Below are 24,979 nucleotides of genomic sequence, written 5' to 3'. Positions count from 1 at the left end.
AAAAATGGGAAGTGGGGGCTCCAAGTCCAAAACCGCCAGCGGCCCAAAAACAGACATTCTGAAAGAGACGGACGAAGAACCGGTAAGAAAAGATTTTTTCCCAAATAAACAAATTTGAATATTTTATAGTGAAATATGTAAGATTAAAGATAGAAACTTGAAACGGCCCCTCATTTTATAAGAATATCTTTACTCTTTAGACCCCGCTCCTTTTGCTGTCCGAATCTTGCAACAATGATATTCATACTTAGAAAATACTCTACTTTTGATATATATTTTGAAATCAAAATTTATATTTCAGATGGCTTTGGACGACTTTGTTGAAGGATACCCTCCTCCTAAGCCGGTATTAGACAAAAAGAGACACATTTTTACAGCAGAGGATAAAGCAGTTGCTGATAACAGGGCCAGTCAAGTGAGTAGGACGATTTAGTACCTAATGGTCGAACAGAACAAGAAAAAGAACAATTCTATGTCTATATTTATCATTGAATATTTAATTCAATTTCAACAGTTTCGCACGGTTTGAACATATCCGATTGAACTCCTTGACCCATAATAAAAGCTGGATTTTAAAAAAGAAAGATTTTTTTTTTTGCGACACAAATAAAACACCCCCCAAGTCTTCAGCAGATGGTGCGCTTTCCTCTTGAATGGCAGGTATTTGCTCGTGAATCTCTGTAGTAGATAAAACTTTTAACTGAACTTTATTTCTCTTTAAACTTTAGATAAGAGTGGAAGATTATCAGTCCTTTGAGGCGCTGTCTAGAGCTCTTACTGAGGGATTATGGAATGACGTGCAGAAAGTGCGCGCGCTCTTTACATGGATTGGCCTTCAAGGATCAAAGGGACATAATTCAAACAACAATGTAGAGCCCCTGTCACCTCAACATATTGTGCAATTAGTTACCCAGAGAAAAGCCTCCTACAACCTTTTATTTGTTTCGTTATGTAGGTAAGGAAAAAACAAATACAGCAGTTAAATTATAACTCAAAAAAAGCTACTCGTTTCATCACCCTTAAGGTAAAACACAGATCGATGGGAAAAACAAAGAAGACGCGTCGACGTACAGAATGCAAATCTAAAACGCAAGGGTGGCACTTATCTCGCCAATAGCATTGTTGCCTTCAGTATTTGCGCAATATCGCCCTATCGCCCTTGATTTTCCGCGTTGTAACTGCCACTCCCGCGTGTTGCCATATTGATATTCTCTCTCTCTCTCTCTCTCTTTGTTGCCCTTTTTTCTGTATAGTATTAAAACAGAACTCTTCAGGTAGAGAACTCCCTTAAGTGTTTTAACAATCCAAATGGCAGCTGATCGATTTAAACTCAACATATTTCAGAATGAATTGTGATATAAAACACATTGTAAACACATATTCATCGACATTGATACTAAAAAGGTAATATTAAGTATTTATCAAGCAGTAAATCACATCAAGTACCCTTTCAGAAATGACTGCTACGTTTACAGTAAAATGTTTTAACTGCTTGATTTAGAAATTTTTTTTTGCTCTTTTTGCATACGATTACAATTTGGAGAGAAAAAAAACTGTTTCTAGCTTTTCAAGCTTTTATAAAGAGGAAAAAAAATAGAAAATTTGATTAAAAAACATCAAAGTCACAGTCAGTAGTTACATTCCGCTCCCTCATATTAAAAGTGTCCTATCGTAGTGGTAACATTCACCGCCATAGTACACATAAAATACAAAACCTTTCATACTATCCATAAAATTTTATAAATGAACACGTATTTTAATTTATGATGTTAATGTTACTTGTACCTATCTTGCACCATTCCTTTTTTTGGGGGGGTGGGGGGGAGGGGGGATTTCATTCCTAATGAATTAGAGATACAGTATTTTAATTTTCTATTTTTAGAGCTGTAAAAATACCCTGTGTTTTCATCCGTGGCATAGCTAAGAGTGCGGCATACGAGGTTGGTGATAGGACAGTGGACAGTCTGGGTAACTCCTGGACTGCCGTGTTTGTGTCCGGTGGGTGGCGCTTAGTGTTTCCGCTGTGGGCGTTTTCAGCAATTGTTGGTCACAGTACCGGAACATGGACACTTGTGGAATCTGATGGTAGGATTTTGAGATAATTAAAAATACATCAAGATAAACTTTAACTTCAGTTATAACAAAAACACATGTTATATCTTGTAAAACTACTGCTGACGAAAGAAGTTCTTCATTTCTTTAACCATAAAAAAATCTAGTGGTTGACCAAAATAGGATTAAAAGAACTCTTGTAATGAAATATAAAGATAACGAACAGTAAGTTATTAAATAAAATGAATGAAATGTGTTGAAGATGACATTATTAACAATAGGATTTTAGAAAAATATATTTTTTCCGTAAACTTGTCCTTTGTACGCCCTCTTTCTTATGAGCATAGCAAACATGGATCTAAAAATATCCGATCTCCCGGTTATATACCCGCCGTGTGCTCCCTATCATGATCGGGTAAACAGAAAAATCCGAAGACTATTAAAGCGACAGTACGGCTGCAAAATGTGTGCTTTTTCATCCAAATTTACCCAATATGTCATTAAGAAATAAGGTATAAAGTTGATGTAAGCAGTTTGAGAAACAGAAATATTCTCTACTCAAACAAAATTAACGTAATTAGAATCTGCCGGAAAATCAAGGGTCGTACGAACTGGAGCAATCTTAGATCTGTTTATTTGTACCACGTGAATTCTAAAACGGCACGTGCCTACACTGTAGAGTTTACAGTTATAATGAATATTAGGTGAAAGCAATTTTCAAAAACACAAATTATCATAACTTTCTGATAAAATAATCTAAAATAATAATCGTAAAGATTTTAGTCTGCATTCAGGCGAATTTAACAGAATTAAAAGTACAAATGTTTACGTTTTGTGTATTGGGGTCCGAGAAAGGAAAAACCAACTAATCATACGTTATCGCGGTAAATGTCAAACAAAATATTTTTCTGCATAGTTAAAAAAAATTAGCATTTCAAATGGCAACAATGTTTATAAGTCAAAGATGTATTTTTTATGTTGAGTTTACACTATTTTTTTCTTTGAAAGCGACGGAAAAATGAGAAGTGATAACAAGTATCAACAAACCTGTCGAATAGAACCTTCGAGAGCCCTGCGTGAGTGTCGCCGAGTTTCCGTTTCTTCCTTATCCAGCGATTATATTAATCCCAAAACTAAATTTTAGTCAGGAATGTTGCTTTTTCAAGTTCTATTTTCAGTTTCTTTTTCTTTTTGGTCGACTTTGTCAATGTAACAGGCCTACCGGGATTCCCTCTCTAACCATGCTGTTTTGTTTATGAAAACTACGCATGCGTGCATAGCATGGAATGTGGAACCCCGAACACGTTGCGATGTATATATTTACGTTCCATAAATAACTATCAATTTTAATGAAATAATCCAAATTATTTAATTGTAAAAGTTGTAATTTTCTGAAAGTTTATAAATTTATGAGTAGTAAAAAAATTCCAAATCTTGTCGGAAAATTTTATCTAGTCAGTTTTTTGATGAGATGCGCCGTACTGTCACTTTAAGGAATGAATTTAATAGCTACCCATTTTATACGGTATAAACTGGGTTGGGGCAGTTTACGCTTTATAAACCGCGAAGCGGTTTATAAAAAAGCGTAAACTGTTTCAACCCAGTTTATACCGTATATATTGGGTAGCTATTAATTATAATTTAATTTTCATTCATTTGGTGTAAGAAAAAGAGATGACTGTCCTTTAAAAATGACTTCAATTTGTACAAAATTTGAATGTAACGTCAGGCGGATCGATACGTTTTTGACGCAAGTCACTGTGACGTAGGCAACCCATTTTATACGATATAAAGTAAATTTTTTATCCAATCAAATACAGGGTTACAACCAGAATTAAATTATTTCTGTATGAAAATAATGGTCTAACAATCAATGTGGAAAACGTCCTTCAGCATACGACTTAACGATAAATTGTATTTGCTAAGAAGGTTATTGTATCCACCATAGAATTTGCTAAATGTTGACTTTAAACGAGACTAGCTGATGATATCCATGTTTCATCAACATACTTATCAATAACTTGCCTCGTTTTAGAGATTGTTCAGATTACAGAAGTATAAAACATGCCTTTGCGTATCATATCGCCTGGGAGACATAAACTCCACGTGCAGGTGCTAATAATTTATTGCTACAAGGGAAGTTGATGATAGAAAACATTAGACTTTGGTTGTTAGTTTGCCATCAATGTCTTTCTCTAGTAAAATATCAAAATATGAAACAGAGGTATCAGACTCTCTGTTGCTATCTTTAACTTCGAGTTCAAAGGGATGCATCGAATCAACAAAGGGATGAAAATGAATATTGTTAATTGATAAAACGTCGTCGGTATATCTAAATGTCGAATTGAAGGCCACAGCAAGAGACTTTTTTCTTTTCATGTGGAAGTTTTTGAATAAATTCTGCTTCATTTGAATTCCAAAACACTGCTAAGGCAAAACAAAAAAATATGTGTGGTTCCGGTTACACTTCCAAAAAAATTAGGGTAGGTAGGTAGGGATTTTTTGTTTTTTAACAAAATGATTTTCTTATTTTTTTCTAAATAATACCTATCACTGCTTTGCAAATGGCATTTAGATGTGGTGTGATAATATACTAGTCAATATTGGTAGGGGACACCTACATGCTAGCTTGTTTTGGATTTAACACTATTAAACACTTGCACTATGTTTTGCAAGGAGGCCGTCATTGCTAAAACTAAAACTTAAACTGGATCCATTAATGGAAATCGGGGGAAATTCCGGAAAAAATATGAAAATTGCCAAAAAAAAGTTTAGGGTCGGGGGTATAAAATAGGGAAGGTCGGGTAACCGGAACCACACATATTTTTTTATTTGGCCTAATAAGGGGGCAAAATTAGTACCCACGGGAATTCCAACATTGTTGGAAGATTGTCAATTATAAACTCTTTTTAATATCAGCTTTGGAGTACTTGTCTGTAGAATCGAAATGTTTTAAACAAAATATATTTGCTATAAATTATCTTTGAACTAACAACCGTTTCTTACGCAAATTTAACACCTAATAACTTTACTTATCAGGTAAAGGAACGAGAGAAACGGCAGAGAAGTCAACAGGAACCACCGTCAGTAATTTCAATGACTATTACTTCCTCACCGACCCAGAAGAGTTCATCTATTTTTGTTTTCCTCGGGACCCAGAGTGGCAGTTACTTGGAAAACCTTTTACAAAGCAACAATTCATAGAAATAGCAAATTGTGAACAAGCTTACTTTGAAAATCATATCCAAATCACAACTAAACTCGAATGCCTGTATACATCTGAGGATGGTGTTTGCGATATTGGTATAAAAAAGACAAATGGAGAAGAATTTAAGCACTTATACAAGCTTTACTTTAATCATGAAAAATCAAACACTAAATTATCGAAAGAAATTCAGTTAGATAGGTATGTTGCAGTTATGAACAATAAATCTGCTGTAAATTTTCGGATTCGATTTCCAGGCGCAGGAATATATAAAATGGAAATCTACGGCGGATCTCCGACGGGATTTCCTCTAATTTGTTCTTTCCGATTGGATTGTAACGAAGATGTCAGTAATGTGAAGCCGTTCCCGTGTAACCCAGAGGCAGGGTTTGGGCCAAATTTAGTAACAACGGCTGCAGGATTAGAGGCAGATTCTCACAAATCAGGATTCATCAACATAAAAAAGAGCAAAAATGTTAATATTAAATTTAATCTTTCTAAAAACGTTTTAGTGCAGACAGTCTTGGTTCACAATAATATTAAGGAGGAGGTGCTGAGTCAACACGTCACACATAAGGTCAAAGGTAAAGAACTCGACATTAATGTTAACGTGCCACAACAAGGAGAATATGCTCTACAAATCAACACAAAAACAAAGGGGTCTTCGGAACCCTTCAAAAACACCTGTAACTATTTATTAGCATCGGAAGAGATGAATAAAAAGAAAAGATCATACGAGGTAATTTTAACATTGGTATAATTTTGAAAATTTCAAAATTGTCCATTAATTAAGAGAACTTAACATACAATTTTACGCTTGGTTTTTAAGGATTGTGAAATGTACGTTCTAATTTTCTTCTTATAATATACACTATGTACATGTATAATTTATATATCTTGTCAGAACGCAGCAGAAAAGAAGGCTCGAAACAATCTGAATAAATGTCTAAAGTCGAACGACCCAGAGACGATTCAGAAAGCTTTAGACAAGTTTGACCAATTCGACTTGGACGACAATGGAAAGAGAGAGAAGGCAGAAAGAAAGAAAAACTTCCTTATATTGCAAAAAGGTAAAAAGTAAAAATTTTGAAGATTAATATGAGAAATTAGTAACAAATGCACGTGATGCTTTGGGAGTGCTTGATTAATCATTATTGAAAACTTCAATTGACATATAAAACATGTAAATTGTAACACAGATAATTGCAATAATCGGACACCCATTATACATGCATGTCCGTTTCACTATGAACGCATGTTCTAATGTGCATGATATACATGCAATACCGTTTATGTGAAATTTCAATCATTTTCTAGAATTGAAGGAGGCAATTGCAAGAAGAAATGTAGATATATTGGAGACTGCATTAGATAACGCCAAGTCGTCCGAATTTTCATCAAACTTACCAAATCTGATAAAGGAAGGAGAGCAACTATTAGCAGAGTTAAGGAAAATCAAAAGGTTCGCGCACGAAGTTCTGCAGATGAAGCAGCCAACAATTTCTGAGATTCACGCCTATAAACATCCCCTACCCCTGGCTTACGACATCATGAAGGCCACATATGTTCTTCTTGGAGAAAAGGAAAGTCATTTAGAGGTACATATACAGTTTTTGAAGCAAATTTCCAGCGTCTATATTTTTTTAAAAAAATGCAAAATACTTTTCCTGTATATGATCTATATACTACTAAATTCAGAATAAAACAGATCGAAGAAATATTTTGGAATCATTGAAATCTTATGTGAAAAAACTTTCTGTATTGAAATCAACAATTAAAAAATGATTTTTTTATGTTGCACTTTGTAGGAATGGGAGCAAATTCAGGGTCTGATGAGAAAAACGGGAAAGCAGGGTCTCTTACGGCGCGTGCGCGAGTTTGACACGATCCATGTGACCGAAAACATGGTGAACAATGCAGCGCAACTTCTACGTCCCTACGACAAAGAAACTGCGACAACAGCGAGCGCGGGACTAGGAACCTTTTACAAATGGGTGAGTAGTCAAAATTTTAAACTAATGGATTAAATAAACCTTAGCTATGAAAAATACTGTAACTGAATAAACAATTTCTGATTTTGTTGAATTCTACATTCCAGGCATCAAATATTGTTACAGATGCGACCTAGACGGATTTTCAAACACCATAAATCCTGATGTTTCCATGACAATCCAAGAGGAAAAATGCTTTTTTTTAAATTTTACTCAAGATTCTTTCTTTTTTTTTTCTATGTTTTATGCTATGATATTTTCTTTCGCAATGTAAGAAAGTGATATTGTCATATACAAAGACACACTTGTTTATCATGAATTTTTACTGTTGATACACTGTGTATGGTGAAAACAATAAACATTTTTAAACCAATCATGCTATTATATACATGATGAGACATGAAAATATTTTGTCGCATAGTTTTAACATAAATGTCATTCATTACTAACATTAATAGTTTTGACTTGATTAAATAAGAGTGTTAAATAAAATACAGGAAGCAATTATGTTTTTCATGCATTTTGGAAAATAGATTTTGAAAATCCAGCATTGAAATTTTCTGGGAGAAAAAAAAATTTCTCACTTACCTACCGACCCAATTTTTGTCATCCTGAGTCGGGAGAGGGCAAACAAACATTATTTTAAAGTTGGCCTAAATAATAAGTTTATGAGTTTTCTGTTTATGAATATTCACCATTCGCATAATTTTAAGTGTAAAGTGCCTGAATTACTGGCCTATATAAATATTGAGTTGATGTGTAATGTAAATAATTAAGTGAATACATAAATAAATAAGAAACAAAGAAAAATAATCGTTAACCTTAAATATTTTTTCTTATTGTAGCATTTTCCTATTTTTAATCATTTTCATTTGGGGATGTAGATAATAAAAATGTGACGTCATTGACGCCAAACGCTTTTTATGACGTCACTATTTCTGAAACTATACTTGATTAAGAAATACAGCTGTTTTATTACTCTCCATACTTGTATTCGATTTTGTTTTTTGTGGAACTTTAAAGGTAAGGTATTTCAGATTACAGAGAACAATTAATACGCTTGTACTTGTTTTTCCATGATATATTGATATAATTATAGATGCCGTATATGCGGATAAATCTAATACTTGTGCTTCAAACTCTGGATAAATTGATTTGGAATAAAGGAATCATATAGGCCTATTAAAATTCAAATAATACAGAATTTTTACATGGCACTATAATGTTTTTTGTTTTTTTTATGTTGTTTTTATTTTAGAGAAAATTATCATTATTTTGTGCATTTAGACGACATTTATCATTTATATATACATGTATCTATAAACTTAATCCCAGTAAGGAAATGATTTTGTTGTTTTCCGGACATCGTCAATTTTTAGTTGGAAGATTTCATCTGGTGCAATGTCTATATCTTCTGTGTTTATGTCTGCCTCTAAAACACAACTGAATCTGAGGAAAACGCCATTGACATTAAAAGAGAACATGCCTTCTTGGGGGGGGGGGGGTGTTAATCCTTTGTCAACCTTTAAAATGATATATAGTTAAAAACTACATTATGCCTCCTCGTAATAAGCATGCAATTGATCCAAGAAGACACTTTATCAGATTAAAAATGTTCTTTTTTCATAATAATGACTGATATAAGTATGATAGACGGAGTGATCACATCTAGCTTTTGAAAAACACGAAATTTTATAAAGAAAATGTCATTTAATAAAAAGAACCATGGTACTCTATACACTGCACATTATGAACAGTTCTCGTATAATTTTATGCAGCTAGAGTGATGTGTCCTTAGGCCTAGAACAGATTTAAAGTGTATTACTCAATTTGCAATCTAATTAAAATCAGACTTCTTAGATCCGCGCCGTATACACTCTGCGTAAGATTTACATTATCATAAATTGTTCCGAAAAAGGAAAGTTAACTCAATTTTAAGAACGATTTTTCAGCTAAGATTTTATTAAATTCTTCTATTGTTTTTGTTTTCCCTGGCACTGTCTATTTTTATTATCTTTAAATAGAACTAACTGCATGAATGCTTATGAATACTTGCCGTCATTTTTGTCTGCCTTTGTTTTAGTATGGAAACCAAGTAAAAATAAATACACAAACATTTAACGCAACACAATGGAGAACTTCCACATAAAAGAAGAAAATCAAAACATGTAAAGAACCGTAAGTTTATTCGGGTTTTCTTCTTAGATATAATATCATTAAAATTCTTAATCACTTCAACAATGATTAATCTAACTATCAAATGCAAAAAATGTAAGAATGTTGAGCAACTTTTGTCCAAATTTGGAGATCATTCTTAACAATATTAATTATTATGAAATGTAATTCTGACGGAAGTCGTAGAAATCAATTTTCAATAATCATTACTAATGATAAACTTTGCATAGTATATTTATAATTTAATTCCTTAAAAATATTATAAGGTTTTAAATACCCTCTTCTTTAAAAAAAAAACTTCAGGTAGATTCTCAATGGAGTGACGTCCCTTTAATAAGAATGGGGTGCGGTTCCTCCTCGGTACAAGTTGACCCAATACTACGGACAGCAGACCCACTCAAGGAACCCGCGGTAGAACTGGTAATTCACTGCAAGTTCTTCTAACTGTTTTAACCCAAGTTTGATCTTATTCCATTAACTGAATTCTTTCATAATTTCCAGTTTCACTTTTAAGGGTTTAATTTTTTCCTCAAAGATTTGATTCACACAAATTAAAGTAAATTTAAGCTGTGTTTAAATATATAAATGTCTTTGGCCATAAGTTGCAATACACAATACTGTGATCATAGATTTGTGCTTTTTATCCACAGAACCCGATTCCACACACTTTGCAAGGATACCCTGTCCCCAAGCCGCCGCACAACCGGACGTCGGAACTTCTACAGTTCTTTGACTTCGATGTAGTGGACGCCGATGCCAAAACCGTAATTCGTTCATACTTCATATTAAGCGAGTGCATACATGTATATCGATGAAACAATTTGTCAGTTAAAAGGCTTATTCATATTGAAATGTATTTTAGGTTCTTCCCGATGATTATAAGACTATTAAAGCGTTGGCCGAGAGGCTTACGGCAACATACCCAAAGGCGTTGCTTAAGGTCCGCGCTTTGTTCGTCTGGATGTCAGTTCAGCCAATTTTCGGTCGGAAGTGGTCCCCCAAAGCCCCTGCTGATTCCCCAGAAGGAGTCCTTGGAATGATGAAAAGGGGAGAGACTTCATATACAACGCTGTTTGCCATGCTGTGTAGGTATGGCACTTTGCTACTGAATTAAAATTAAATCAAACTCAGACATAGGAGAAATTTCAAATTCAACGATAAGAATGTTTACTTTAATAAGTCTGGCTTGGAGCAGTCTTATTCATATTTTTACAGGTCAGTTGATATTCAGTGTGTCATAATACAGGGCATTGCTAAAAGTGTTGCTTATGAGGTTGGTGATAAGAAAACTGAGAACCTGACAAATTCCTGGAATGCCGTATATGTAGGAGGAGCATGGCGCATAATCTTCCCATTGTGGGCATGTAGGTGTGTTGTTGGTCACAGTACAGGAAAATGGACCTTGATAGAATCGACAGGTAATAATGATATATGTTTTTTTTTCTCTTAATAGGAAACATATATCATCGTATATTTTGTTATCAGTTTGTGAATGTTGTTTACATTTTTTATTACTAGGTGTTGGGAAACGAGAAGAGTCAAAGACTTCGGGTGGTACTGTGATAAACAAGTTAAATGAATTTTACTTTCTGACTGACCCGGATGTTTTTCTTTACCACTGTTTTCCAAATGAACCAAAATGGCAGTTAATACCAAAGGTCATTTCCAAAGAGAGATTTCTTGATCTTCCATATCTTAGACAAGATTTCTTTAAAAATAAATTAAAACTACTGAGTACTTACTCATGTCGACTCGAATCTTTACATGGAGAATGTGATGTCGCCATAAAAATTCCAGAAAATCTTCCAATAACGATGTCTTATGACTTATTTTTTAACAATAAAGAATCAGGTTCTACGCTGCCTCCGCAGATACAGCTCCAAAATTACGTAGCATTGATTCATCAGGAGGGTAAGGTGACATTTGTCGTAAGATTTCCTGTTCAAGGGGTTTATAAACTGACGATAAATGGAGTAATCAATGGCGTGAAGCAATGGCTCCTTTCTAGTAGAATCACGTGCGCGGAAGTAAAGGAGCTAATTTCACCGTATCCCACTGTACCAGAGATTGGATTTGGACCACAGAAATTGACACAGGATGCGGGTCTACAACCGATATCTCATAAATCTGGTTTTATACAAATTCACAGAAATAGGGCCAGTGGAATTGAATTTACATTGACTAAATTTGTCATAGTTCAAACCACGCTACACAGTTTTGCCATTCCTAATAGTAGTCTTGCGCAGTACGTCACTCAACACGTACAAAATGATAATCTGCGTATTTACATCACACCACCGGAAGAAGGTGAATACACTCTTCACATCAACTGTAAAGAAAAGGGGTCGACGACTGGATTCAAAAATGTGTGCAACTATCTTCTTAATACGGATATGAGGAGAATGAGAACTTGGGAGGTATAGGGCTTTATGACTGTAACCTGTTTATAATCAAGAACACTATAATAATAACAAACTCCATGTTGGTACATAATATTCACTTTTTTGTATGCTTCAGAATGCACGAGAAAAAGTTGCGAGACTAGACCTTAGAACAAAGACGTTTTCAGCGACTTCCAAAAATGCTGAGGAACTTCAGCATGCGATTGAAAAGGCTGACACGCTCTGTCTGCTGGACAAGGGAGATATTAAGGTCGCACATGAACGTTTGGACTTTCTCCAGTTGCAAAAGGGTAAATTGTCTTTTCTTACGTTTGCTGTAGACTGATTTAGACATTTAAAAGAGCAAAATTTTAAAACATAAAACTTCTATCTAAGGACTGCTTGATGGAATCAATAGAAGGAATTTGGACGTGCTTATACCAGCTATAAATGCTGCCAAGTTGTCAGAGCATGAATACAAATTGATGGATCGCATAAAAGAGGCCGAGGAGCTCCGAGAACACCTCTTGACTCTGAAAAGATTTGCTCATGATGTGCTTGAGATGAGGCAAACGACGATATCGGAGCTCCATCGTTATGCGATTCCACCTCCATTGGTTTTCAGTATAATGAAGGCAACATATCTCCTCCTTGGCGAACCCTCTCGTAATCTTCAGGTATCGATCAATCCAATTGTTTTATCTTTTTACTAAGAAATATAACAATTTCTTGAAATGAGTGTTGACTAACCTTTTTTTTAATTTGAAATGATATATTATGTCTTCATTTATTGAATTCTCCCTTCCAAAAACATATTTTAAAACATATATGTTAACAAGGTATGGGAAGACATTCAGACCCTGATGAGACAGACCGGAAGACAAAGTTTATTGTACAGAGTCCGGAAGTTTGATACGCTTGGTACAGATAAGGAATTGGCCACGGAAGTTCTAGAAATTTTAGAACCGTATACAGCTGAACAAGTGTCTACTGCCAGTGCTGGCGCAGGAACTTTTTATAATTGGGTAATATATGTGTTAATCAGATTACTCATGCTATTTCATTTAATGTTAAAAATAATAAAAGTACAACTATATACATTATTTTAATTTTGCTTTTGAAGGCAAAGAATATAGCTGCACAAATTATTGGAAACAAGAAGAGTAAAAGTACGGTATCCAAAGCTAGCAACAAACCAGGAGCCGCAAAGCCACAGAAAGCCAAGAAATAAAACTTTTAACTTTGTGTATATAAATGCAATACATCTCTGCAAGAAAGCTTTGAAAATTATATACAGACTGTAGATGGACTATTTTCATCAAAATCATGAGCAAATAGAGTGAATAAACAAATATCGGTCTCTTGTTTCTTTTTTTATGTTAAGGAAGAAACTGATTCCTGACACGTACCTCCATGTCGTTTTTTTAACTAGCAGAGTGACAAATAAATTGAACAACAATGCCCAGAGCATCACAGATCTAAACAATACGTTTATAAAAGATACATTTGAACCCATAAATACAAGAATAATCTCATTTCTTCATGAAATTAATCAATAAATTGTCTGAAAAAACTTGAGGTAAACCTTCATTCTGTTAATTGTAACGATGTTTTATACCTTCTGGAGTAAAGGTGAGAAAGATAGAAAATTTTCTACCTAACTGACTTATTTTTAGAATTGAAATTCACTGTTCGTTATCTTCATATTTCATTCACTATAAGCTGTTCTGGGGGGTGGGGGTTAAAACATTGATTGTACATATAAGACATTTAAATTATTTGTATGACTGGTATTTTGTCCTACATATACGAAAACGTCACCAACTCCCTCCCCCCTTCGTGTCCACATGCTATATTTAGGGCCGGTGATATTAACCAAACTGAATTTACAGTACTTGGAAACATAATATTTATTTTAAAAATAACAGTTTCGCTATTCTTGAGAAGGATTTTGTAGATAACTTTCCTGTGTATTGTAATGGTGTAACTCCTGGCCTCAAGACCATAAACTGAGAATAGACCGTGCTTAAGTCAGAATTTTTATTTTGAATATCTTGAGTTTCATTTAACATATGTGCTTAAAAATTTGCAGATTTATATAATTTACTAGTATAAACATATGATAAAAATTTTGTTTCATTATCAAAATTATTTCAAAAGTTATATTGATTTGAAATTTTGACTTAAGTCTGTTCTCAGTTTATGGTCTTGGAGCCTGAGGTCCATTTCACTAAAGGACTCATGACTATAAAATATATTTTTGCGAATTATTTTCTTCTTTATATTAAGTGAAAAAAGGTATATTATCTTATCTATGAAAATTAGAAAACATATTTTCAGATGTACAATTTTAAATAAATTTATTAGGTAGGCAAGATGCTAGAAACCGCTAAGATTGATCTTAGTCGTCAGCTCTTCTGTACAACTGGGTCCATGATTACACATATCTGTAGGTACATTACGATTTTTTTTTCCAGATAAATAATTATTTCAAGAGATAAATATGAGGATCAGAAATGGTCAAATTCTTACAATAATATTAGTCCTTTTTTGTGCACGAGTTATTCAACGGTTAGAAATTAGCAAAACTATTATGCGAATAAGACATTTAACTTAGACAAAGCAAGTTTAAAAAGGTTTCTAATGGTGTCATGCAAGGATGACTTTCAATTCCTTTTTTGTTTTGTTATCCAACTTTAAAATGGTCAAAGAGCGTAATGGCGATAGTATTCTATTTAACTTTACGGTAAAAGTTTCGACTTTTTATTTGTCTTAAAAGTGTTTCATAAAGATTCATAATAGAAACAGGCTCTTTAAAAGATGGACAATACTATACCATTGGACTAACACTGGGCAGAAGAATATGGCGTGTAGTTAGAACTTAGTGAGGGTATGGGTAACGGGGCGTCCACCAATCACAGCAATCGACAGAAGTCGTCGACGGCAGACTCCCTACGTGAACCGGAAGAGAATGAGGATGAATTCTTGTGTTTACAGCCAGGTTACCCTTCTCCAAGACCTCCCCGGAACAAAAAGGAAGATGTCTTTGCACCTGATGGGTTTACTGAATGTGACGAGAGAGGGCATATGGTAGGTTTGTCTGTAAGAAAATTAACATATACTTTCATGTATGAAGAATTATCAATTTGTTCGATTTTCTCTCTTTCCGATTTTATTTTTAATCCATTGCTTTCAGTGCTTTGACGGGAATAAAAATAAATCAAAGACTGGACAATTTCTATGAGTTTTGTAGGTTTTTTAAAATTATTTCTTTATTCTTTATTTTTTACGTTCCGTGACTTTTCTTGTATATGTGCACAGGCACCTATCGATGTAAGCTACAGTTGGGGTACACTAATTCAGTACCTCGTGTGGGGATTCCGATCCCCGATGGATAAGTTAAGAACGCTGTTTGTATGGATGGGTGCTCAGGACATCACACACCGAATACTCCCTCCCATTGAAGGTATGGAGCCAGACACGCCGTACAACGATATCAGAAAGATTCAACGGGGAAAGATGTCCTACGCTCTGTTCTTGCTGAAGCTGTGCAGGTAATAAGGTCTCAGAAACAATATTATTGCTGGAACGTTACCAATTGACTGTGATTTGAACCGTGGTCAGATCTGTTGCAGGGCATGTGATCTGAAGTGTGTTTTCATCAGAGGAATTGCCAAAAGTCAGGCTTACATGGTTGGTGATCCTATGGAGAAAATAATTCGTTTAAGAAATGCATGGGTTGCTGTGTACGTTGAAGGAGATTGGCGGATCATTTTTCCAAAATGGGCATTTACCCCGAGGCAAGGCAGCACAAGGGAAGAAGGTATCACCTTTTGCTAAAAACAATTACAACAATGTATTTGATTTTCTTTTAAGAATGCATTCGATCTTTCCTCTTTTTCACTTTCTTTCTTAGAGGAAACCGACAGCACACTTCCGAAAGTAAAGATGAAGAGGAGAGGTGGGACTATAAATGAATTCTGGTTCCTCACCGATCCGGATAAGTTTGTTTTCTTTGCTCTTCCAGATGACTCAAAATGGCAGCTATTAAATGTACCTTTTGGTTTGGAGAAATTTGTAAAGATTCCCTATTTATACAATCCCTTCTTTCGTGACAATATGCATATCGTCTCTGCTTTTAAGGGCAAACTTCAGGCGCTGCAAGGCAGGACAGAAATTGTGATCCGGTCTAAGAATGAGGCTTGGGACGGTTTGTTAATGTTCGAATTATCCACGTTAGATGAGAAAACAGGCCAATCACTTGCTGATTTCGCGCAGTTTACGAAATATGTCATCATGTGTCGTAATCGCACCACGTGGACATTTGTCGTTCGCTTCCCAACTTCTGGAACATACCTAATGCGCATTAGGGGTGGAAAATCTCAGAATTACCTGCTCAAGTTTTGTGATTTCAAAATACAGTGTGATAATGTTGTGAAAAAACCTATAGAATTGCCCTTTGAGCCCTCTTTTATAGGATGGGGACCTAGTCTACACACAGTGAAATCAGGGCTTCTTAATGCTACACACAACACGGGTATCATTCCAGTCAAAATACATATTCCAACTTTAATAGGTTTTGATTTAGACACTAAGGAAAAAATCCATGTTGATCTGTTGAACAAAACTATAAAACCAAGTGAAATGGAAGGTTGTATGAATTTCAGAGCTGCCAACCGTCAGCTGAACATCTGGGTGACCGTTCCACATGAAAGCGAATACGCACTCTGTATATATCTAAAGAAAGGAACTAAGGTGGATAATGTATGCAACTATCTTATCACGTCCATAGAGAGCAAGAAGAGATATATCAACGAAACTTCGAAAGAGGTTGGGACAATTTTATCTTTTGATTGTTTTCTACATTTCTTAAGTCAGTTTAGAGAACTTTTACTTAAGCTAGTAATTTTGTAGAATCCTACTGAGACTATGGTTAGGACCAACTTAAAATACGTCACTGAGATGGCCACTTCTCACAAAGAACTGGACGATGCCATCAAGGCCTTCAACAAACTGAGTCTAGAAGATGATGGGGATCTGACTTTAGCACAGGATAAACGAGACTTCTTAAAACTTCAAGCAGGTACGACCCTGTACCCAATCAGCACATACGGGTAGAAGACCAATGTATATACATTCGTATACTGTATACAGTGAACTGTATACACTCGTACACTGTATACAATGAACTGTATACACTCGTACACTGTATACAATGAACTGTATACACTCGAACATTATATACAATGAACTGTATACACTCGTACATTGTATACAATGAACTGTATAAACTCGTACACTGTATACAATGAACTGTATACACTCGTACATTATATACAATGAACTGTATACACTTGTACATTGTATACAATGAACTGTATACACTCGTACACTGTATACAATGAACTGTATACACTCATACATTGTATACAATGAACTGTATATACACTCGTACACTGTATACAATGAACTGTATACACTCGAACATTATATACAATGAACTGTATACACTCATACATTATATACAATGAACTGTATACACTCATACATTGTATACAATGAACTGTATATACACTCGTACACTGTATACAATGAACTGTATACACTCGAACATTATATACAATGAACTGTATACACTCGTACATTGTATACAATGAACTGTATAAACTCGTACACTGTATACAATGAACTGTATACACTCGTACATTATATACAATGAACTATATACACTCGTACATTATATACAATGAACTGTATACACTCGTACACTCTATACAATGAAATGTATACACTCGTACATTATATACAATGAACTGTATATACTCGTACACTGTATACAATGAATTGTTTACATTCGTACATTGTATACAATGAACTGTATTCACTAAACTGTATACATTGAAAATGATCCCAATGAGTATGGCATGGCTATTGTATACATACATGCTATATACCCTTATTTAATTTCTCTGGTACATACGATGCATTTTCCAGACAGTTAGGTTATGTCAGTGTGTTCCGATTGTGTTTTTGCTGAATGTTCTTATTACAAAACTATGACGAAACCCCTGTAAGTAAAAAAAAGAGAAGAGCTAGTACATGTATATATCTAACTATGTGTTATATTTTAGAACTAAGAGACGCAATGAACCGCAGGTTTATCAAAGTTTTGAATCCAGTAATTCAGAAAGCTGAGCAATCTAAGTTTGCGTCGAATAGTACCATCCAGAGGCTAGTTAAAGAGGCAAAAAAGATTGTAAAGAATTTGAAGAAGTTGGAAGAATTTGCACATCCAGTTCTTTCGCTTAGTTTGTCCACCATTGCCGAGATCCATGGCTACCGACAAGTTACACCGGAAATTCAAGACGTCATGACAGCTACCTATATGCTGCTGGGTGAAAAAATCGAAAACATGGAGGTACAGTTAAGTCATGATAAAATTCTATTCTATTCATGATATGCATTCAAATGAATTTGCTTTAATTAAAAATAAAATATGCAGGATTGGGAAGATATACGTTATTTGATGGGGAAAAGCGGAAAGAAAAAGAGTCTAATGTTCAGGATAAAAACCTTCAATATGGCGGACTTGACGGAAACTGTGACGGAAAAAGTTGGATCTATTCTTGAGAAATACGACATCAAAATGATTCACAATAAAAGCTCGGGAGTGGCCGCCTTCTATGTCTGGGTATGACTCCTTACAACATGTTGTTGCTGTTGTAAATAATAATAACACATTAAACAAACGGCAGAAAACACACATTAAGCATATGAACATGAACAAACACTAAACTGGTGAACCTGAACTTTAACATGGATTGTTTTTATGATTTCCCTTTTATTTTGAAACCTTTCACATGTTTCAGACATGCAGTTTAATTTTTAAATGTTGGAAAGACGGGTATTACTTAGGTTGTATACATAATTCTACTACGATTATTGCCGAGATCAAAGAAATGCCGCGGACATTATTCTCCAATAAATCACGAACGTCATCAAAAAATTATCAGATCAGAAACACATGTCAAATCTGTACAGTTGAAATAAATATTTCACTGTATAATCTAATACTTATTTAGACCATATCGATGTGTCGTCTTCCGCAGTCTAAACGTGTGTATTGCCTGAAACAGCTGATAAATATCGTTTTTATAGCCAAGTGGGGCTGTTCTACGGACCTCCCCATAACATTTACACTCCCGTGATTTTACTGATAAATCAATGAAATAGACAACTGGTTTTGTTATTTTTCATTCATAAAAATTAATCAATATATGTTACAAGCAAATTTATAAATAATTAAAGGATATTTTTAATCCAGCAAAAGCTGAAATCGTCTGCATTTTATGCAATCGATTGACCCTCTGGTGTTAAATGGAACAGCGAAATTGCGACATGGTGACCTAATTCGTTTCTCTATAGAGAAAACGATCAACTGTATTTTAGAGTCGTTAGTAGAATAGAAATAAAGTCCTTGTTGTCGTGAATGATGCAGGATAACCTCCTCGGTCTCGAAATGTTGTCTGAAATATAAAAGCCTCGGCTAACGCCTCGGCTTTTATATTTCAGACAACATTTCTCGACCTCGGAGGTTATCCTGCAACATTCTCGATAACGCGGACTTTATTTCTTAAATAATGCATAGATTCATTTGCCTTGTATTTACTATTTCAGTCGACCAGCATCGTTCAAGAGAAAAGAGCGCTCGAACAGATGGCCAGAGAACGGGAGGGAGAAACACTCCGCGCCCTTCAAAGGAGGAAAGGAAAACGTTAACCACGACAGTTTATAGCTAAACAAAAACTGCATGCTAACAATTACTGAACTACAAAACGTCATCAGTTTATGAGTTACCAATAAAACAAATTCTAATAAGTTAGTCACGCATAGTGTTAAAAGTTGCAAATAATCTTTCACAATGAAGGTGATATGATTAATATTCAAATTTGGTCAGTATATAAACTTTAATCAATGTAGTTATCTATATGTAAACATTTTTTTTCACAAAACATCAAACAGATATCAACAAGAAGTCATGAGGTGATGTTACCCACAAAATAACAATTGCATGTAAGGAACATTAATTTATTAAGAAACATTGGCAGTTGGTTAAAACACAGAGTAATATTTTATTGCTCATGTATGAAATTCCAGTGGAGGTCAATGCTATCTCAGAGGTATTGAATATAATGATTTCCTTTTAACATTTATATTTGTTATACCTTTGAAAAATTATTTCCTATATAAATCTAAACTTTTAAAAGAAGTCTAACATTTCCAATGTTCTACTGAGTCCAAAATTATCGATGTTGGACCGCTGAGTGAGATATTGGACCTCAATATGTCACTCAGTCAATGAGATATTGGACCGCTATGACGTTTTTTATGTCATACTGTAGGCGGGATCAGCTATATATTACATGTATTTGCATTTGTTGGTGTTATACTGTTATGGAATTAACCGAGTTAAATCCGTAATGCGGGTAATCGAAATTTACATCAGTTATCGCAAACGTGAAAGTCAGCGCAAGGTACATCAAAGTAAAAATCGAAAGGTGCATTTATAACAAAACCATTATTGATCGTGTTCGAGGGCAAAATGCGTTTTGTCCACCCCTAAATCAAAACTGTTTGCATTCGGCCTAACGCATACAGTTTGGTTCTTGGATCCGATAAAACACATTTTGCCCTCGAATCCAGTCAATAAATGTATAATGAATGTAATTACTGTTTCATTTTTTTAAACCTTTTTTTCATTATAGTACATGTATTCCTTAGTGTTGCATGTAGTGTGAAAACATTATGGGAAAACTATAATTGGCAAAGAAATGTTATCGCATAAGTGTTTGAAAAAGTCTTAGTTTCTATATACAAGACTTAATTATCTATTACTTAGTCCCATGAATTTTCCTTGACTACAACGGACAATTTAAGTGACAGAAAATTATTTCTAAACACTTTGGAACAATAAACCATTGATGCAGTTAACACACGCATTGTTTCACGTCGCTCAAATTTCAAAATGATCAGAAAATCACCATAACAGGTTGTATCGAATGAAAGCTTTAAACGTTTCTTTTTACATTTAATTGATCCATAGATACATGTATAGTATTACTTTTGACATTTCCTTACAAAATAGTCTCGCGATTTAATTTTCGAAATGCAGATCTTCTACAGTTATAGAACATATCTTAGTCGTGATTTCGTTTGTGATTCTTTATCATGAAACTTGACGATTTTTTGGAAATTACATAACGATATTGGTTTATCTAATTTTATTATTTCATATTTTTTGAAAATTTTGAAAAAAAATTCAGAACGATCCTACCGTGGAACGTTTGTCGAGATCTCTGGCTAAGTAAGGTACAAAAGTATAATACGAATTTCTGTCTGCAGTATATACGTTAAACATGATGCTAAGATTTTGGCAGGATCTAACATGATGATTAAAATTCTGTATTTGAACTCTTCTCTAACTTGTTATCTTCGTGAAATTCTTTCGGCCATCCTTTCCATTGGCTACATATAGTTCCAGTGCCTGAGTCAGATTTGGATACTTATTTGTAAGTCGTGTTTTGTGATCCTATATGTGTGCTATTTTCTGTGGCGTTCAGCGTACTACAAATGGGATGCGTTGCGTCTTTGGAGGAGGCTAATGTCTACGAGGGGTTAGATCTCGAGGGAGATTGGGAACACGAGGACAATACGGATTCTGTAGGTATTACGTCACATAATTATTAAATTCTCGATTTAAAAGACATTATTTCTTTGTCAGAGTGTACAATTTTTTTCCAATTTAGATTTAACATGATACATACATATTTTATAATAAACAGTGAATTACATGTTAAATGTCCATTTTTAATTGTTTTTAAGCTTGGCATTCCAGAGGCATTCGATAATTATGAGGCACCATCTCAACCGGTACCCTTGGACATCAGCATTTACAATTTTGCTTCCGTTGATGAATACGCCCTTCAGGTAGAGAAACATGTTAGAACTGCAGTTTGCAATATGTGCAAGTTAAAAATTGGTCAAATTTTGATATCTCCTTCAAAGTATTGAATATAACGTAAAAAGTATACTAACACGTTTTCCAAATTTTATCTAAGGCACCCTCTGAGCTCTTCATCAGCTACTCTGGTCTGGTGAAGTATCTGACAAAACCTTTTAACGATCCCATCTTGAAGGTGCGTTCCATTCTAGTGTGGATGAGTGGACAAAAGTTGAGGACCAAGAAACTTCCTGCATCAGCTTCGAATACACCCGCTGGATACATGAACTTGATATACAATAAAAAGGGAACTTTCGCTGCATTTTTTGCTCTATTGTGCAGGTGAATATTAGCAAACATAACCAATTGACTTTTACTGAACAATCGCGCTGTACGAATTAAATTTTTAAAAAAATACAAATGTCATATTGTTTGTTTTAGACAAGCAGGCATACACTGTGTCATCATCCATGGTTTTTACAAAACCGCTCACTATATAACTGGAGATGAAATTGACCGAGAAAAGAGCCGATGTAGTTGGAACGCCGTGTATGTTGAAAAACAATGGCGGTTGGTACATCCCTTTCTGATATGTACACCTGTGGCAAGATGGCCCGCCGAGAATCCAGAATGGGCCCTAATTGAAGCCGGGGGCCAAATGATGCCCTTATTTAAACCTGGTGATGAACCAAAAAAGAGAAATCCCAAATCTTTAAAATCCAGGTCCTTAACCACTGTGAGATTCAAACGTGAAATATTCCCCGAGAAATCTTTACCTTTGAGCAAGAGGAAGTCTAGAGATAAGGGAGGCAAAGAAAGAGTGAAGGATGAAATGAGGATTCACGAGAAACCAGAGAACCGTGTTTTCAATGAAAACTTTTTTCTTCCATATCCAACTGATATGCTTGATATATGTTTTCCAGAGATAGATATCTGGCAACTTGTGAATGATGAAATTCCCTTCGAACAATTTCGGTATCTTCCGAATCTTCGTCCCTATTTCTTCATGAACAAATTTGAACTTATGACAGACAGAGTCGCTATTCTTCATTCCGATTCCGGGATATTTCACATAGAGATACAAGAACCAGAAGAAACTCGAGATGCTGTCATGGCGTACGACTTGTATCAGTATAAAGGGACTCCTAGAAATAATGACGAAGATGGTGCTTTTGTTTACCTTGACAAGTATTACAAAACTTGGTACATCCAAATCAGGGTTCCTTCGCCAGGAACCTTCCGGTTTTCATTGTTCGGAAGCCAAGATGGCGAAGACTCTGAATGGATGGCAGATTTCAGATTACAATGTTCTTCAGTAAGCGATCGGTGCTTCCCTCTTCCAACCTTCCCTGGGGTATACCTATGGGGACCAAAAGATCACACAGAGCGAGTGGGTTTAACCGAGCCATCCCACCGCTGGGGGGTAATTCCGATTAAAAAGGGAGATGTTCAACCGATAAAGTTTATTCTAGTCAGGAAAATAGATATGCGCGTGAGGCTCCGCCATCGACAATTGCAAAAAGACGTCCTTTCACAGTTGATGAAGTATGAAGCAAACGGAGAAGAGCTTGACATAACGGTCACTATTCCAGATTGTCAAGAGACTGAGTTTAAACTCGAGTTCGCATTACAGATATATGTTCTTGATCCAGAAAATTTGTTTTATGTGAATGCTGTAAATTATCTTTTAACTTCGAAAGACCCTCGCAATAACGAAGACAGAATAAGAGTTAGAGAGGTAAGATCATAAGCTACGAACAAAGAAGTGCTTTTTTAAAGCAGTGTTCTATGTTTAGTTTTCTTTAAGAAATGTATTTTCTCTTAGAGTGTTCAGCAGAGAAAAGCTAGAGATTTACTCGTGAAAGCCGCATTTTCTGCAAATATTGGCGATCTAGAGGATGCCATTGAAAAGGCCACTAGAGAGAAAATAACGGAGCCTGACGAAGATTTGGAGAGAGCTACCAGGCGACTGGGATATCTCCGAAATCACACGAGTAAGATGTTATTACGACAAGTGCGTCAAAGTCCATAAAATCTAGATAAAGTAGATGTACTTTACAATTTTAACTAAAAACTTAATCTAAATCTCCTACTGTTGTTGCCTGTTATTTTTCCAAGATGGTTTTATATTTCAGTTCTTCGGGATGCAATTTTGAGAAGACATCAACAAACCTTGACCAGAGCTATAGAAGAAGTAGAGAACAGTAATTACAGGCATGCATTAACTCTCCATTTAAAGCGAGCAGAGGCGCTTAGAAATAACCTCATCAAACTGAAGCAGTTTCGGCATGCCGTGTTAGAACTGAAACCAGCGACAATAGTTGAGCTACACACGTACGCTAACCCCCCACAGGAGGTCTACGACACAATGGTGGCCACATATCTTGTTTTAGGGGAGAATTATAGAAATCTTAAGGTCCTTATGACTCACATTAAGGATTTGAAATTTTTTGCATTGACTATAAAAATCAGCAATTAACCAAATGCACTAGACTTACTTGAATTTTCCTCTAAAGCATAGCTTTCACAATTAAAACAGATTGATCACTTTTATACTAACAAGGAATTTCTTACAGAACTGGCCAGACGTCCAGAAGCTTCTCTATAAGCAGAAGGCAGACGGCATCATTACCAGGATCGCCGACTATACTGGTGACGTAGAACACGACAATATCATCAAAGCCAAGAAGATTTTGTCCAAGGTTAGCTTCAAGGCCGTACGGAACGCTAGTGCAGGGGCTGCTGTCTTTTATCAATGGGTAAGTACGCGTAGAGAGTGTTTTAGATTAAGTGATTTATTTTGTCCATGGCACCTGATCCCATCTCTGTATTCAGAGGCCCATTTGTGCTCTGCTCAAAATTTGTATCGTTTAATTGGACTTTTGAGTATGAGCACTGTTCGGTATCTTCACATTTCATAAAATCACCATACTTCAGATAGTTTATCATACATTATGATAAAGTTTTTAATCCTATGTGCTTATGTTTCAGACTGAGAAAATCATTAAAGAGGTTGATAAGGGAATGTTTGTCCCAAAATCAACATGACCATGTAAAAAACTATTCTAAATTCAGTACAGAGGAAGAAGAAGTCTAGTACATGCATTCTTTGTATTTAACACAACTAAAGAATTAAAATTATGAACTTTCAAACAATTGTTGCTGTTTTAAGTCA

General features: G+C 35.1%; 3 protein-coding genes across 3 annotated transcripts; all 3 read left to right on the top strand.

Annotated features, from left to right (window-relative positions):
- On the top strand, positions 1-13,156 carry LOC133174581 (uncharacterized). Its single transcript, XM_061309689.1, has 16 exons — positions 1-82; positions 302-415; positions 729-955; positions 1,883-2,085; positions 5,092-5,996; positions 6,162-6,327; positions 6,575-6,855; positions 7,066-7,251; positions 10,074-10,187; positions 10,286-10,512; positions 10,639-10,841; positions 10,942-11,840; positions 11,941-12,115; positions 12,201-12,481; positions 12,644-12,829; positions 12,928-13,156. Exons 1-16 carry the CDS (start codon positions 5-7, stop codon positions 13,033-13,035), a joined length of 4,353 nt encoding a protein of 1,450 aa, XP_061165673.1. The 5' UTR covers positions 1-4; the 3' UTR covers positions 13,036-13,156.
- Positions 13,157-14,676: 1,520 nt separating this feature from the next.
- Positions 14,677-15,364, top strand: LOC133201500 (uncharacterized). The gene is made up of 2 exons (XM_061337300.1): positions 14,677-14,894; positions 15,126-15,364. Exons 1-2 carry the CDS (start codon positions 14,697-14,699, stop codon positions 15,360-15,362), a joined length of 435 nt encoding a protein of 144 aa, XP_061193284.1. The 5' UTR covers positions 14,677-14,696; the 3' UTR covers positions 15,363-15,364.
- A 60-nt stretch (positions 15,365-15,424) lies between these two features.
- LOC133178137 (uncharacterized) lies at positions 15,425-24,852 on the top strand. Its single transcript, XM_061312892.1, has 14 exons — positions 15,425-15,627; positions 15,721-16,634; positions 16,719-16,887; positions 17,936-18,222; positions 18,307-18,495; positions 19,482-19,582; positions 21,425-21,524; positions 21,687-21,791; positions 21,911-22,146; positions 22,246-23,542; positions 23,630-23,798; positions 23,940-24,220; positions 24,381-24,563; positions 24,796-24,852. The coding sequence occupies exons 1-14, from the start codon at positions 15,495-15,497 to the stop codon at positions 24,850-24,852; spliced, it is 4,221 nt and encodes a 1,406-aa protein (XP_061168876.1). The 5' UTR covers positions 15,425-15,494.
- Positions 24,853-24,979: the final 127 nt, after the last annotated feature.

The sequence above is a fragment of the Saccostrea echinata genome, unplaced genomic scaffold (assembly GCF_033153115.1).
Source record: "Saccostrea echinata isolate AGI-Se365-2 ecotype Australia unplaced genomic scaffold, CSIRO_AGI_Sech_v1 ptg000002l, whole genome shotgun sequence".
NCBI classification, from domain to species: Eukaryota; Metazoa; Mollusca; class Bivalvia; order Ostreida; family Ostreidae; genus Saccostrea; species Saccostrea echinata.
The sequence above is the reverse complement of the archived record's forward strand: the minus strand, read 5'-3'. Positions and strand labels throughout refer to the sequence as shown.

Coding starts and splice junctions, on each gene's coding strand:
- LOC133201500 (XM_061337300.1), top strand. CDS start 14,697: ATGGGTAACGGGGCGTCCACCAATCACAGCAATCGACAGAAGTCGTCG. Junction 14,895..15,125: donor GTGACGAGAGAGGGCATATG/GTAGGTTTGTCT, acceptor ATATGTGCACAG/GCACCTATCGATGTAAGCTA.
- LOC133178137 (XM_061312892.1), top strand. CDS start 15,495: ATGGTTGGTGATCCTATGGAGAAAATAATTCGTTTAAGAAATGCATGG. Junction 19,583..21,424: donor AGGAGGAAAGGAAAACGTTA/ACCACGACAGTT, acceptor TGTGGCGTTCAG/CGTACTACAAATGGGATGCG. Junction 22,147..22,245: donor TTTTTTGCTCTATTGTGCAG/GTGAATATTAGC, acceptor TGTTTGTTTTAG/ACAAGCAGGCATACACTGTG.
- LOC133174581 (XM_061309689.1), top strand. CDS start 5: ATGGGAAGTGGGGGCTCCAAGTCCAAAACCGCCAGCGGCCCAAAAACA. Junction 12,116..12,200: donor CTTTCTCCAGTTGCAAAAGG/GTAAATTGTCTT, acceptor CTTCTATCTAAG/GACTGCTTGATGGAATCAAT. Junction 12,830..12,927: donor CAGGAACTTTTTATAATTGG/GTAATATATGTG, acceptor TTGCTTTTGAAG/GCAAAGAATATAGCTGCACA.